We start from the raw sequence: 14,703 nt of genomic DNA, 5'->3' as shown, positions 1-14,703 counted from the left end.
ACTGCAGAGAGACAGTTGTGCCCATGAGCAGCTCCTGTGAAGCATGCAGCAGAGCTGGGGACATGATCTGCAGGTGACAGGACAGAAGAAAGAGATCTTAGACGCTGTGCACTGGAGGAGCATTGCCCACAGCCCTTGACAAGGCAAGTCTCTCACTGCAGGCAACGTCGCGACTTTTAGTGCAGGGATCACTAAATTTGGGACATCTCATTGCAAAACAGGCTGAAGGCATTCCATATTTCTTTATTTTGGATAAGAACCTCCTCCAGCTGAGGGCTTTCCTGCTGCAGCATCAGAGCACAGCCCTGAGGGCTGCGTGTCCCAGGACAGCTGCAGGCTGTGCAGCCGGGGCTGTAGCTGGGTGCCTAGGGCTGTCCTGCAGAGCAGGTCCTTGCTGTGCCCCAGGGGCTGTGTGCCAGGGCAGGAAATCTGCTGCCTGCCAGGCTCTGCACTCAGCCTGCCCGGGGAGCTGCCCAGGGCGCTGTGGGGAGATGTGTGGGGGGAAGGAGCCCCCGGCAGGGCAGGGCAGGGCAGGGCAGGGCAGGGCAGGGCAGGGCAGGGCAGGACAGGGCAGGCTCCTTCTGCTGCCCCTGCTTTCTGCTGCTGCCTGGGGCAGGGGGATCACTGATACTCTGCTCCTCAGGGTGTTTCTAAGGGCAATTTGTAGGAGAAGCAAGGTAGAGATTTTCCTTTTCCTTATCTCAGGGAGGGGGAAAGGATGGGAGGTAGAAATGTGAAAGGGGCTGTCAACTTTGAGCACAGCTATGAGACTCCTGAATTGTACTTCTCTCGATCACTTGCATTATGAACGGTCACACAGAATATGGTTTCAGCCTCTCCATTCTCGAAGGATGGAACCTGTTGAAATTATCATTGTTTTCTGCAGACACAGATAATGCACAAACCCTGTAAACAGGCAGCTTTCTCTGACAGAAATTGAACTGCACAGAGGTTGGGATTGGATGCTCTAAGAGCAGTTAAGGTAAGGTAAAGATATCAGACATAGAAATAGGTGAAAATACCCAGAAAGAGCTAAGATTTGAAAATTAGAAAAAGCCAAAATCTCCATAAGTTACTTTTTCTTATGGAATGCTGAACTTCATGAAATTAAACTCAAGAAATGGGGCTAAATGAACATTTGCCAAAGAGAAAGAAAAGGTTTTATAGTATAGCAGGAGTGACTCTGAGAATGGTCTTGACTCATCATTATCTTCTGCATTCTGAACAGGACTCCAGGCCCAGGAACTGCAGATGCCCAACAGCAGCTCCATCAGCCAGTTCCTCCTCCTGGCGTTGGCAGACACGCGGCAGCTGCAGCTCCTGCACTTCTGGCTCTTGCTGGGCATCTACCTGGCTGCCCTCCTGGGCAACGGCCTCATCAGCACAGCCGTAGCCTGCCACCACCGCCTGCACACCCCCATGTACTTCTTCCTCCTCAACCTCGCCCTCCTCGACCTGGGCTGCATCTCCACCACTCTCCCCAAAGCCATGGCCAATGCCCTCTGGGACACCAGGCACATCTCCTACGCTGGATGTGTTGCCCAGACCTTTCTGTTTGTCTTTCTGATATCAGCAGAGTATTGCATTCTCACCATCATGTCCTATGACCGCTACGTTGCCATCTGCAAGCCCCTGCACTACGGGACCTTGATGGACAGGAGATCTTGTGCCACCATGGCAGCAGCTGCCTGGGGCACTGGGCTTCTCTATGCTCTGTTGCACACTATCAGTACGTTTTCTCAGCCACTGTGTCAAGGTAAAGTTGTGAACCAATTCTTCTGTGAAATCCCCCAGATCCTCAAGCTCTCCTGCTCAGAATCAGACTACCTCAGGGAAACTATATTTCTTGTGGTTAGTGTTCTTGCTGTATTTGGGTGCTTTGTATTCATTGTTGTGTCCTATGTGCAGATCTTCAGGGCCGTGCTGAGGATGCCCTCTGTGCAGGGACGGCACAAAGCCTTCTCCACGTGCCTCCCTCATCTGGCCGTGGTCTCCCTCTTTGTCAGCACTGACTTTCTGGCCTACCTGAAACTGCCCTTCATCTCCTCCCCATCCCTGAACCTGGTGATTTCATTTATGTACTCGGTGGTGCCTCCAACACTGAACCCCCTCATCTACAGCATGAGGAACAAGGAGCTCAAGGATGCAGTGAGGGAAATGATGTTATGGACACATTTCAGCAGGGATAAACTTCTCATCTGTCTCTACAAATGACTCAAATTCTGTCCTGTAGCAGACCTGTATTATGATTTTTAATGTTTATAATCTTTATTTATATTAATAGATACATTTTTCTTTGCTTTTCATATGTATGTGTGTGTGTGATTATCATTGGTGGTTAGCAAGTGTTTGGCTTCCTAGTACTTCTACTGAGGCACCACCCTGCTCTCTTTCTCCTGGAGCCCATATGAACTCTGGGTCAGTGCTGACTCTCCCACAGCCTCTGTGTTATCCTTTTGTATCTGCAGGCTAATGAGATGTCAGCAGGTACCATGGAGGCAGTGGGGATGCAGCAGATGCCGGACAGGAGGCTGGAGAAAGATTCCTCAGGCATACCTGCACACACATAGTGCCTTTGGAAATGCTCCATTGTTATTCCAAGCATTTTGCACACCCACAGACTCCCAGGGAGAAGATTTATCAGCACTCATCCCTGTCCACCTGGGTCTACTGCCCACTCTGATCATCACGACCAGCACAGAGACACCCATCAACTGCCAAACAGATCAGAGGAGGGATGGAGTCTGATGGGAGCTGACGTGCTCATGAAATTTCCCTGAAGAATCAAGTACAACCAGGACCCCTATGACCTTGCTGCTGTTGCTCAGTCCCCGTCCCAGGCAAAAGTCCTCTCCCAACCCTCATGCTGGTCATTACCCAAAGTCAACCCTGGTAGAAGAAGAGCATGCTGGGGGATAGATAGAGCACCAGGATCTGGTTGTGATCATTCACAGGATAAGTCCTCTGCTCAGACCATGCAAGGACAGCAGCCTCTGAGAGCCCACAAGAGGAGGGAGCTGGCAGAGGTGATCCTGAGGCCCTGGACTCCACCCCGTGGCTGTGGGGCCATGAAGCAGGGTGTCTCAGGGCACAGATCCAGAAAAGCTTCCTGTTGTGTGAACAAAAAGGAGACACTGCCCAAGGAAGCTACCACCAGACCCAGCTCTCATGCCAGTGGTTCCCAGCAGCACTTTTCACTGTAATCTGCTGAGGGCTGAGGGCTGAAATGGAACCACTCCACATTTCCCCTGAGCTCAGTGCCTTCGCTGGCGAAAGGGCAGCCAGGCCCAGTCCATCTCCTGGCCCAGAGCTCAGCAGAGCTCAGAACAGGACTGGCTGAGAGCTGTAGGGGACATGCTGGGGACCTCATAATCAGCCTGGAACTCAGCGCCCAGCTGTGCTGTGCTCACCTTGCCTGGCTCTCAGGTGCCCCCTATGCTGCTCTGTCTCTGCCCCTCCTCAACAGGATAGGGGAGAAAACACAGTTCAACAATTCCCGGGTTGAGGCAAAAATCTCTTCATTCTTTCCTTGCTGTCACGGAGTTAACTAGATCAATCTATGCTTGTGACAGGAGACAATGGGCCCCTGCCCCGGCCTCCCAGCCCCACAAAATGGGAAGGAAAAGGGAAAAGGGAAAAGGGAAAAGGGAAAAGGGAAAAGGGAAAAGGGAAAAGGGATAGGGAGATGGGAGCTGGGATCAAGGAAGGAAAAAACAAACAAACAAACAAGACAAAACAAAAACAAAAACAGTGGCAACGAGCTATGCAGGAAAACTTATTTTATTAACTGTGATATCAGAATGCAAGATTACACAATATAATACAATCTAACAGAAGTTAAGACTAATAAATCAGACAAGATGAGTGAGAGAGTGTTCCTGAGACTGAGACAAACCTGAAAACCTTGGAATGGCTAGGAAAGCACCTCCAGCATCCACTGCAAGGCAGTAAGAGACCGCCCCCCCACCTTGAAGGGCCAGATCCCGTGACTGCTGTAAAGTATAGGGATGGGTACCTGGAATTGGAACATTAACACTTGAATTCCCAGTGCACTACATGATGTTCTGATATGGAATACTGAAAACCAAAAAATCACAAAACCATGACATCCCACCCCTTTCTCTACATTACTACATCATGCTTAAGATATATACATATAAACAAACAAACAGTGATTAAAATGCATTATACACACGTCTATATACATATATATACATAGAATTACTGACTGCACTCCCCCAGCATCAAGTTTCCTTGTGGTACACATTGAACATCCCCATTTTTCTGCATCACCCTCAAGTGGACCCAGGTCCCTGAGCAAAAACAGTACCATGGAGAGATTTGTCCCTTCCAGAAGCTAGAAAGACCCAAACTGCTTTTCCCAACTTGCTGTATACATGTACAACAGGGACTTTATCACCCTCTTCTGTATGTAGGCAGCTGGGTTGGGTAGGACCATCACGATTGATAGATCCTCTGGTCTATCACCAACCAGGTGACTTCTACCAAATGCTTCTCCCAGTGCTTACATGTTCCGCCACCCATTGCTTTCAGCATAGTTTTGAACAACCCCTTGTATTTTACCAGAGGCTAGTGCATGGTAGAGAATACGATAAATCCACTCAGTGCCATGATCTTTGGCCCAAGTGTTTGCAAGAGAATTTTGAAATGAGTTCCATTATCTGACTCAATCCTTTCTGGGGTGCTATTTTGCCACAGGACTTGGTTCACCAGACCCAAGATGGTGTTTTGGACAGTAGCATGGAGTACTGCATATGTTTCAAGCCACCCAGTGGTTGCCTCCACCATGGTGAGCACATAACGCTTACCACTGCGAGATCGTGGCAAGGTGATATAATCAACCTGCCATGCCTCCCCATATTTACGCTTCGGCCATTGCCCTTCCCCCCAGAGAGGTTTCATCCTCTTGGCTTGTTTACTTGTGGCACATGTGTCACAGTTATGAATAACCTGTGCAGTAGTGTCCATAGTTAAATCCACCCCTTGTTCTCTAGCCCACTTACATGTTGCATCTCTTCCTTGATGGTGTGAGGTCTCATGGGCCCATCAAGCCTGAAATAATTCACCCTTGTTTTCTTCCAGTCCAGGTCTATTTGAGCCACCTCAATCCTGGCAGCTCGGTCTACCTGATGGTTATTTTGCTGTTCTTCAGTAGCCCGACTCTTGGGCACATGAGCATCCACATGATGCGCCTTTACAGCCATATCCTTTATTTGGCAGCAATGTCTTTCCACAGTTCAGCAGCCCAAATAGGTTTACCCCTTCTTTGCCCGTTATTTTGCTCCCACTGCTGTAACCACCCCCATAGGGCATTTACCACTGTCCATGAGTCAGTGTAAAGATAGAGCATTGGCCACCTCTCCCGTTCAGCAACATCTAAGGCCAGTTGGACAGCCTTTACCTCTGCACATTGCCTTGATTCTCCTTTCCCTTCAGTGGCCTCTGCAACTTGTCATGTGGGGCTCCACACAGCAGATTTCCATCTGCGATGCTTTCCCACAATACGACACGATCCATCTGTGAACAGGGCATATTTCTTTTCATTCTCTGGTAGTCCATTGTATGGTGGGGACTCTTTAGCACATGATACTTCTTCTCCTGGTAATGTACCAAACTTTTTACCTCCAGGCCAGTCAATGATCACCTCTAGGATTCCTGGATGGCTGAGGTTCCCCATCTGAGCTCATTGTGTAAGATGTAAAGTGCATGTAAAATTTGGAGTAAAGTGTGAGTAAAACCCGGTCTAAAGTGTGAGTAAACCTGGAGTAAACTGTGAGTAAACCCTGAAGTAGATCACTTTCAGGGTAGGCTGTTTTTTCAGCCAGCAACAATGCTGCAGTTGTGCTGGTAGGCTGGCAGCTTGTAGGCAGGCTGTTGAGTGTGAAGGGTGGGGCTGGCACTGCCCACTCTTAACCTGGACACTTGACTCATGGTGATAACCTTTCAATAGCCTGGGGGGAGGTTTGCCTCTGGCCACAGAGCACAGTGGGTTGTTGCTGCCTGCTGAAGAGAGGGAGGATAAGTCTGTGTGTGAGCTCAGCCCACGCTGCCTCTACGGTGCTGCAGCTGTGGGTGTGAGAAGGCGGCCAAGTGGCAGGGTGTGTAAGGGTTGTCCCTCTTGGCTCAGGAGACCAGCTTTCCTCATGGCAGTCTTAGACCACAGGTTTCATCATGGTCTCTGCAAGACAGCGGGATTACTGCAGGAAGACGGTGGCAACTCAGACAGAGGGAGTCTACACACTTTTCAAGGGGTTTACTTTTACTCTTCTTAGGGTGCATTCACATTTTACTCTGGGTTTACACACAGATTACTCCAGGTTTACTATCACTTAACTCTGAATTTACTCACTATTTTCTTTGGGTTGTCTCACACATTACTCCAGGTTTACCCTTACTTTCCTTCTGGATTTACTCACACTTTACACCAGGTTTACACACACTTTACATTGGGTTTACTCCATTTTACTTGGGTTTATTCTTATTCTGCTCCAGGTGTACAACCACACTACTGATTTTACTCATCTTTACTCTGGGTTTTACTCACAATTTACTCAATGTTTACCCTCACTTTACTCGTGGTTTCCTCGGTCCTTTCTGTGGGTTTTACTGACACTTGACTCCAGCTTCACTCATCTTCCATTGGCTGCTGTTAATGGTGACATGCGCTGAAAGGGGATGCTATGCTTTCAGGTGCCAGGTGGCTTTTGTTAAATATGGGGTTGCATTGGTGTGGGAACAACTCCATCCCCACAGAACTCACCTGGCCTGCTGCACATGGCCTCACTGCCAGGAGCTGTCAGACAGCACTATGCCAACCTGCATGCTTTGCACTAGTGCAGTTTTCCACCAGGGTTTGTTGTTGTTGTTTTCTGTAGCTGGTGACTATAAAGGTTTTTTCAGGATAGACTCTTCCTGGAAGCACTGTCAGCCTTTAATATCCTCCTTCTTAGCCCTAAGTCCACACTTGATAATTTACCCTTCAACCCCAACTGTCTTCAAACATTTCAGGTAATTCACTGTGAATTTCCTACATGGCAGATAAGTCACACCATTCCGTACTTCTCCCTCTTGTACTTCACTGTAGAAATATCCTCTTGTTTATAACGCTTACTACACACGGAATTAGGATCAGGGATTATTGCCCTTACTTGCCCTGTGTGCCACTGAGGCTTTTGCCATTTGTGTTCAGTTAAATCATAGAATTCTTGTAGTTGGAAGGGAACTTTAAAGGCCATCTAGTCCAACAACCCTGCAATGAACAGGGGCATCCACAGCTTAATCAGGTTGGCCAGCGCCTGGTCCAGCCTGACTTTGAATGTCTCCAGTGATGGGGCATCCTCCACACCTCTGGGCAATCTGTTCCAGTGCCTCACCACCCTCACTGTAAAATACTTTTTCCTTGTATCAACCTAAATCTCCTGTCTGTAAGTTTGAGACCATTTCCCCTTATCCTATCACCACAGACTCTGCTAAAGAGTCTGATCCCTTCTGTCCTGTAGCTCCCCTTTATGTACTAAAGGCTGCTATCAGCTCACCTTGTAACCTCCTCTTCTCCAGGCTGCACAGTCCCAGCTCTTTCAGCCTGTCCCCATAGAAGAGATGTTCCATCCCTTGGATCATTTTTGTGGCCCTCCTCTGGATGTGTTCCAACATCTCTGAGTCTCTCCTGCACTGATGGCTCCACATTTGGATGCAGTACTCCCGATGAGGTCTCACAGCACAGAGTAGAGGGTCACCTGCTGGCCAGGGTACTGTTGGCTTTCTGTGCTGTGAGGGCATACTAGTGATGATTCTCTGCCTCTCTGATTCTTTCATTCCCTGATTCCATGCCAAGGCACACAGCTGCATAAAGAAGCAGTCTCTCACCTGTTATTCCACTTTCTTCTCATCCACTGCATAACCCGACTCTGGGGACATTCATTTCAGGCCAGCCTCCAGCTGGCAGTGGGGTTCCGCCCCTCAGTAATATCAAAGTCCAGGTGTTATCTCACTAGGGGTGGGGACAACCAGTGCTCGATCAGGAAGTGAAAGTAAAACTGAGAAGTAGCCCACAAGATCCTGCAGCAGCACACCCTAAGAGGGGCTCAGACCTGAGCTGCTGCAAAGCCTGTGGGCCCTTGGTGACCAGGGATGTCTACACCTTCATCTTCTTCCTCTGAAGACCAAAAGAGCGACTTCTGTAGGTAAAATCTGAGTCTAGTTATAATTTCACACTGTTGAGCAGCAGGCCTACCAAAGGTCATCCAGGTAAGTGAAAAGTTGGAGCTACTAAGGATTCAAGGTAATGAGAAAGATATGCTAATTGCTCTGTGCAGCCTCAAGATTGAAGGTAATGGAAAATTGTGCTGCTTACTAAAATGTTTATCTCTGTGTATTTCTGTGTATGTGCATTTCTGACAGTCGGCTTGTAACCAGAATCCTGAGGTCTGTCCTGAATTTGCCAAAGATCCCAAAGTCAGATAAGCAGTGGCTCATGGCATGACATAGATATCATTCAGCTATGTGTTCTCACTTTCCACCAGATGGCTCAGGAATGACTGCCAGTGAAAAGTTTAACAGCTGATTCATCTTGCTAAAATGTTTATGCAATTCCTCCTCCTAAATTTTAATGTAGTAATAAAGTTCTAATTATTACCACAGCACTGTAACCAGTCCTCATGCTGAAGGAATCCCCAGAAGAATCTTGGTGTCCCCACAGAATCAAGTGAGAGGGGTCTTGGCTGTCCTGAAAACCTCTTGCTGTTAAGAATCGCATCCCCAAAGTCCCTCAAGCACCTCTCCGCACCAGAGCTGTGATGCACGATGGCATCAGGAGGCAGTACAGAGAACACAGTGACAAGTCTACTGTGGGACACCCTGAAGTTCCTGGAGAAGCATGACTTCTGGAAATTCAAAAGGGAACTCAGCAAGTTCCAGCCCAGGGAGGGGTATGAGCGCGTTGACCTGGAGAGTGTGGCAGGGCTGTCACCAGCTGCACTTGCCACCCTGCTGTACAGCCACTACGGGAGGTCCTACTGCGTAGAGGTGACAGTGGATGTGCTGAGAGCCATGGGACAGGTGCACCAGGCCAAACGTCTCCTGGACACGCTGCAAACAGGTGAGCTGGGGGAGGTGAGGTCATGGCAGCACTGAGTGACTGAACTCATTCTCCTCTTCTCTGCAAGGCGCAAGGTTTGTTGAGCAGAACAAAGAGTTTATAATCCAGCGAGCCAATAATGTGGGAGGGACTATCGAGGAACTCCTCCAGGAAGGTGTGCTGAGCTCCAAGCAGCATGATAGCATCATGGCAGAGAGTACCAACCAGAAGAGAATGCAGAAGCTCTATGAACTTGTGCCAGTGTGGGATGCCACAGCCAAATATTGTCTGTACAATGTGCTGAGGAGAAATAATCTCTCCCTCTTCTTGCAATATGCAGGTAAGAATGAAATTCAATTATCTTCGCAGTTGAGAAAAGCCTTCAGAAAGAAAGGAGGATCACAGGGACATCTACACACCTTTGTACTTGGGAGGGACAGGAGGCATTTGTGTGGGAGCTATTACTCAGCAGCTGCAGATGCAAGTAGTGGAGGATGTAGAGAGCACATGAGGAAGTCTTATTCTTGGACCACATTTCTGCAGAGGTAATTCTTTAACCCTAGATTTATCCAACTCACCACTGCTCCCTATCTGTAGGAGATGGATTGACCCACTACTCCTCGGCATTTGAAGGCTGGATAGTAAATCTGGGTGAGTTCTGAACTGTTAAACACAATCATCCCTTTGTTAAACTGCATCATCTCCCCAGAGTCCCCTCCTGAGCCATTCTGTGAAGTAACGCTGGTTAAAATGGACAAGTTTCCAGATAGTCCTTGGCTTTTGGTTACCTTCCTTCAGCTATGTACTCAGTGCAGCAGGACGCCCTCTCGTAGGCCACAAGTGCATTCTCCTTTTGCTTTACTGCATTTCTTTAGTTAGGAGCCATTTTGCTCTGCCCCAAGCAGCCTTCCCCAGGGTCTCAAAGCAATCACCTCACTTATATTTCTCTGCCTCACTGCCATCTCCTCTCTCCTGCAGATGCCTGGATATCTAATACACAAGGTGAGCTCTGAGCTGCTCAGCACCGTCACTTCCTTTGCTGAACTACATCACCTTCCGTACAACACCTTCCATCCCTCCGGACACAGCCTTCCAAAAGCAGGACTGGCTTGGGCTCTTTGTTTTTTCCCTCTGCATGCAGGTCAGGGACCTAGCTCCAACAGAGCTTTTCAGGTTAAGAAAGTGAGAAATATTTCTGACAGATACATTATCATGACTTACCTTATCATGATAAGACAGCGGTGTGTAAGCTAAGCAATGTGTGAGGCCTACAATCAGCCAGTGATCACATAGGTCAACCAAGATCAATTCAAATGCCAGGCTCTCCTGGCACTTAAGATATACAAGGATCTGGATAGTTCTTGCCTTTTGACCTTTCTTATGCACTAATGAAGCCAGTATAATGAGGGAAATGGCAACTTAGGGGGGTCAAGAAGAGGCCATTGCAGCCCTTGGGGACAGAGGGAGATAAATGCTCACTCCTTGCCTTACAGCTTCATTCTACGGCACAGTCTCAAAACTGAGAGAGCAGGTGGGAAAGCTGTTCCCATTCACAACTCCTGCACATCCAGAAGACGAGCCTTTTGATGTGGAGAGCAGCAGTGGCAGAGGCTCAAGTCCCAAATGCATGGCATGCTCAAGTCAAGAGGTAAGGTGCTGTGCTCTCCTGCTTATTTCAGAGTGGTTTTCTAGGACAGCCTTGCACTTATCTGTCTCTGGTGATTGCTCACCAGGGATTCAGATCCTGGTGCACTTCTCCCATGAAGAAAGCCTGAGAGCATTGGGTTGCCCTGAGAGGTTCCAGAGTCTCCTTCCCCAAGGTTCTTCAAAATGCTGTTGGACTTGGGTCTGAGAAACACACTCTGGGTAGCCCTGCAGGAAGGTTTGGACCAGATCATACGATCATGGGATGGTGTAGTTTGGAAAAGGCCTCTAAGATCATCAGTTCAAAGCACAAATGCAGACCTGTCTGAACACAGTCTGCATCAGACAGAGCATCATCAAACTGGAAAACGGTAGAATAATAGCATCACAGAATTTGTAGAATCACTTTGGTTGGAAAAGAGACACATGTTCCGGTCCAGTCACCAACTACTACTATGAGCCTGCCACTGAACCATGTCCCCAGTCATCACATCCACATGTCTCTTAAAATCCTCCAGGAATGAGGAATCCATTAAACCAAACCAGCCTTGATACTGAGCTTAAACCTGTCTGTGATTCTGTGCTTCTTGCTCAGGAGGATGGGGCAGAAGAAGTGAAACCAGAGATTACTGGGGGCAAAGATGGCAAGAAAGAGATATACAGGTGAGCACCTGACAGCAGGAGGTGCCCTCTCCTGAGCAAATAGCCACCAAAAAAAAAAAAAAAAAGACAGGGTGATCCCACAGCCCAGTAGCCCAGTGTCCAGCCTGCAAGATCCTTTCTTTCTTCTCTCCTTCTACCACTCTGCAGAGCTCATTTTCCTCGGGCTGGCTTCTTCCGGTGCACTGAGACAAAGCTCAAGTTCTTAGTGAGGATGGCCACCACAATTGAGTATGAGTACTCCTTCTGGGAAAGTCACCTGCCTGCAGGAATCCCCTCTGAATGGATGGAGGCTGGACCCGTGTTTGACATCCGTGCTGAACCACGTGCTGTTGAGGCCATTCACCTCCCACACTTCCTGTGTCTCTCAGGTACTGCAGCAAGGATGAAGGCTCGGTGACTGAAACAGCCCTGGGGGACAACGCACCCGATCCCCAGTCAGATGAGTCAATCTGTGAACATTATGTCCATTCACAGAGAGGAAGTTAAGCATGTCTGGGATGCATATTGGCCACCTTGTGGATGGGAACTTGTGCCTGGAGAATCCTGATGCAGTGACGCCATTCCATGCAGTGCTGAGAGACCCCAGCTTCTCACCTATGGGTGTCATCTTGCTTTCAGCCTCATTCCCCTTCATACCTGTGCACTGCCTTGTGCTGCTCTACCGTGTCATCAGGGCTGCAGACATCACCCTTCATCTCTACCTCATCCCCAACAATCATGGCCTGGAGAAGGTAAGCACAGGTTTGGTTTCTGATTCAGTTTTGTGGTCACATGTAGGCAGTCAAAAAATGGGTGCCTCCTGGAAGAGATTGGGATTGTGAAGCACCTCTGGCAAACAGACTCCCACGAGGCACTACTGGGACCCTGCTCTCCTGATCTCTTTGTGGCTCTTCTTCCTCACTTGGTCTCCTTGCCCTCTTCTTGTCTCTCCCATCACCATTTGTCTCCACACTCACCACACAATCATTTTGCAGGCAGTGGAGAAGGATGAGAAGAGACGGGGCCATTCCTTCCTGGTGGACAAACCTCCTCACACCTCCCAGCCACTGAAGTTTAACACACGGTACCGTGTGTCCAGTCCCTCTGAGGCAGAGATAAACCCCCAAGTATGTTGGACCCTGCCCCTCATGATCACTATGAGGGATCATGTTCACTATGAGCTCACCTTAATGCACCAACTTGCCTCTGCCAGGAGCTGAAATTCATCTACCTGACTTCAGGCAGCCGCCAGCTCTACACCGAGATCTACAGCAAGGACCTGAAGGAGGGAATGCAGCTCACCTTGACAAAGGTGTCACAGGAGAGCAAAATGGAGCACAGCCCGCTCTGGGCCACCTTCCTGAGAGCAGGTAGGGAGGCAGGATGCAGCCCCAGGTGAGGTCTTGAGGATGCATACAAGTTTGGAAAAGGAGGAAGGGGTGCAAACATCTCTCACGGTGTGTGTCCCAACCTCCTGTCTTCAATTCATGTCCTTCATTCTTCTTGTTCTCCTCCAGGAGACATCGAGCCACCAGTTGCCTTTTCCACATCATTGTTTTCAGGTTTGTTCATCCATTAGGGTGGTGGTTTTGGCCTGGAGGTCCAGGTCTTTCCTCATCCAACGTGGAGAGAGGGTTTTCTTGCTCAGCATGGCTTCTGACACATTCATGAGGAAATGTGTACATCCCAGTCCAACATCCAGGCCAATGGGACAGCATGAGGTCACAAGCCACATCCCCAAAATGCTTCCCATGGATTTCCAATGAACCTGCTTCTTCCTGCCTCCCAACCTTGCAGATCCATCACTCATGGAGCACCAGCCATCCTCTTCTGTCCAGGCCCAACAAAAAGGTGAGTTTTGGGCTGCCTTTTTTCCTCACCAACCTGCCCCACGGAGGGAGGCCATGAGGGCACAATGCCAAAGCAGACGGAAGATCTTCAAAACCGAGATAGAGATTGAGATGAGGAGGACTAGGATGAGCTTTACCAAGAGATTGTCAAACTCTATCTCCTTGCCCAAAGTCTCAGCTGAGGCAGGAGAGGTGATACGCCATGCCAGGGTCCAGCAGAAGCAGAGATTGAGGGTCCTTCAGCCCTAGTGCAGGTGGGATGTCGCCTGCTGAGCACGAGCATCCAACCACTCACCCACACCAGGGCTGCATTTTGTGGAGCAACACCGAGAGCAGCTGATCCAACGTGTGACATCAGTCAGCCCTGTCCTGGACCAACTCTATGGGCGCGTCCTGACCAATGAGCAGTATCAGAGCATCCGAGGAATGCCCACACCGCAGGAGCAGATGCGGCTCCTCTACAGCTTCATGCCAAGCTGGGATGTTGCCTGCAAGGATCTGTTCCTTGATGCGCTGAAGAAAACCAATGATCACCTTCTCCAGGACCTCCAGGGACAGTGAAATCCATCTCGGGGAGGCTCTGAGAGAGCATGGCCCATGGAGGATGTGGGAAAGATGAGTTTCTGGATGAGCTCTATACCACTCAGGGAGACCTCGGTTTTTTACAGTTTCTTATTGGGTACTTAGTTTCACCTTCACTGGGTGTGACCATTATGGGGCTGGAAGATACTAGATTTGGGATGGGATGTTTCATTATAGCCTCATTCCCACATGTGGAAATGTATACATTGTTTTCTATGTAATTTGCTCTTAGTGAGCGTAAAAATCATTTCCAGGGCGGTTTCCCTCTCTTGCCAACACCAGCACATTATCACATTTGGTACACTTGTGGCTAAGTTGTTCCCTTTTCACTCATTCTTCCCATATTTCTGATCAATTATTTCTGATTCCTTGTCTCTGAAGGACAACGTTGAGACTGAACCCACTGTTTCTACTTTTTGTTTTCCCTTGATGGACTATGAGTGCACTGTCAGCAGGAATTTCTTCCATAGACCAAGAAGTGTAAGGTGACCCTTCTTCCAATCACCATTTGACTTATTTCATTAAAATTGACCATTTTTGATTCAGCCATTTGATTCTTCAAATTCCCAAACACACCAGGGCAGGGAATTTATCTCTCAGGAATAATCTCTACAAACTTGAGGAGATTGACCTTCAATCTACCAAATTCCATCCTCTTCAGAGGAGGCCATCACCATAGAGACAGTGCCTCAGGAGTGGGAGATGATCAGTAGCTGAGAGGGGCAGAGGCCCGAGGAGTTGAGTTCTTTGTGGGGTTCTGAGGTTTCCATGGGTTTGTGGTGTCTCCATGGGTTGTGGGGTCTCCATGTGGTTGACAGGTGTCCATGTTTGTCCATAGGGTGTTAAGAGTGTGAGCTCCCCATTGCGTGGAGTTTCTGTAGGTTATGG

At 48.8% G+C, this 14,703-nt stretch overlaps 2 protein-coding genes across 8 annotated transcripts; both read left to right on the top strand.

Moving 5' to 3' along the window:
• The first annotated feature begins 1,251 nt into the window (after nt 1-1,251).
• On the top strand, nt 1,252-2,214 carry LOC125686117 (olfactory receptor 14J1-like). Its single transcript, XM_048929772.1, has one exon. The coding sequence runs from the start codon at nt 1,252-1,254 to the stop codon at nt 2,212-2,214; it is 963 nt and encodes a 320-aa protein (XP_048785729.1).
• Nucleotides 2,215-8,030: 5,816 nt separating this feature from the next.
• Nucleotides 8,031-14,360, top strand: LOC125686199 (NACHT, LRR and PYD domains-containing protein 1b allele 2-like). Of its 7 annotated transcripts, none has more exons than XM_048929933.1 (15): nt 8,031-8,200; nt 8,662-8,725; nt 8,810-9,118; nt 9,186-9,437; nt 9,695-9,748; nt 10,076-10,099; nt 10,591-10,745; nt 11,337-11,404; nt 11,552-11,772; nt 11,879-12,135; nt 12,379-12,510; nt 12,597-12,753; nt 12,901-12,945; nt 13,181-13,234; nt 13,538-14,360. In XM_048929933.1, the coding sequence occupies exons 3-15, from the start codon at nt 8,824-8,826 to the stop codon at nt 13,792-13,794; spliced, it is 1,971 nt and encodes a 656-aa protein (XP_048785890.1). In that variant the 5' UTR covers nt 8,031-8,200; nt 8,662-8,725; nt 8,810-8,823; the 3' UTR covers nt 13,795-14,360. The 7 variants fall into 7 exon arrangements, with proteins under 7 accessions (XP_048785890.1, XP_048785888.1, XP_048785889.1 ...); XM_048929931.1 differs by having other exon boundaries at nt 8,031-8,204; XM_048929932.1 differs by having other exon boundaries at nt 8,031-8,268.
• The last annotated feature ends 343 nt before the right edge of the window (nt 14,361-14,703 follow it).

This window comes from Lagopus muta, chromosome 32, assembly GCF_023343835.1.
Source record: "Lagopus muta isolate bLagMut1 chromosome 32, bLagMut1 primary, whole genome shotgun sequence".
NCBI lineage: Eukaryota > Metazoa > Chordata > Aves > Galliformes > Phasianidae > Lagopus > Lagopus muta.
The sequence above is the reverse complement of the archived record's forward strand: the minus strand, read 5'-3'. Positions and strand labels throughout refer to the sequence as shown.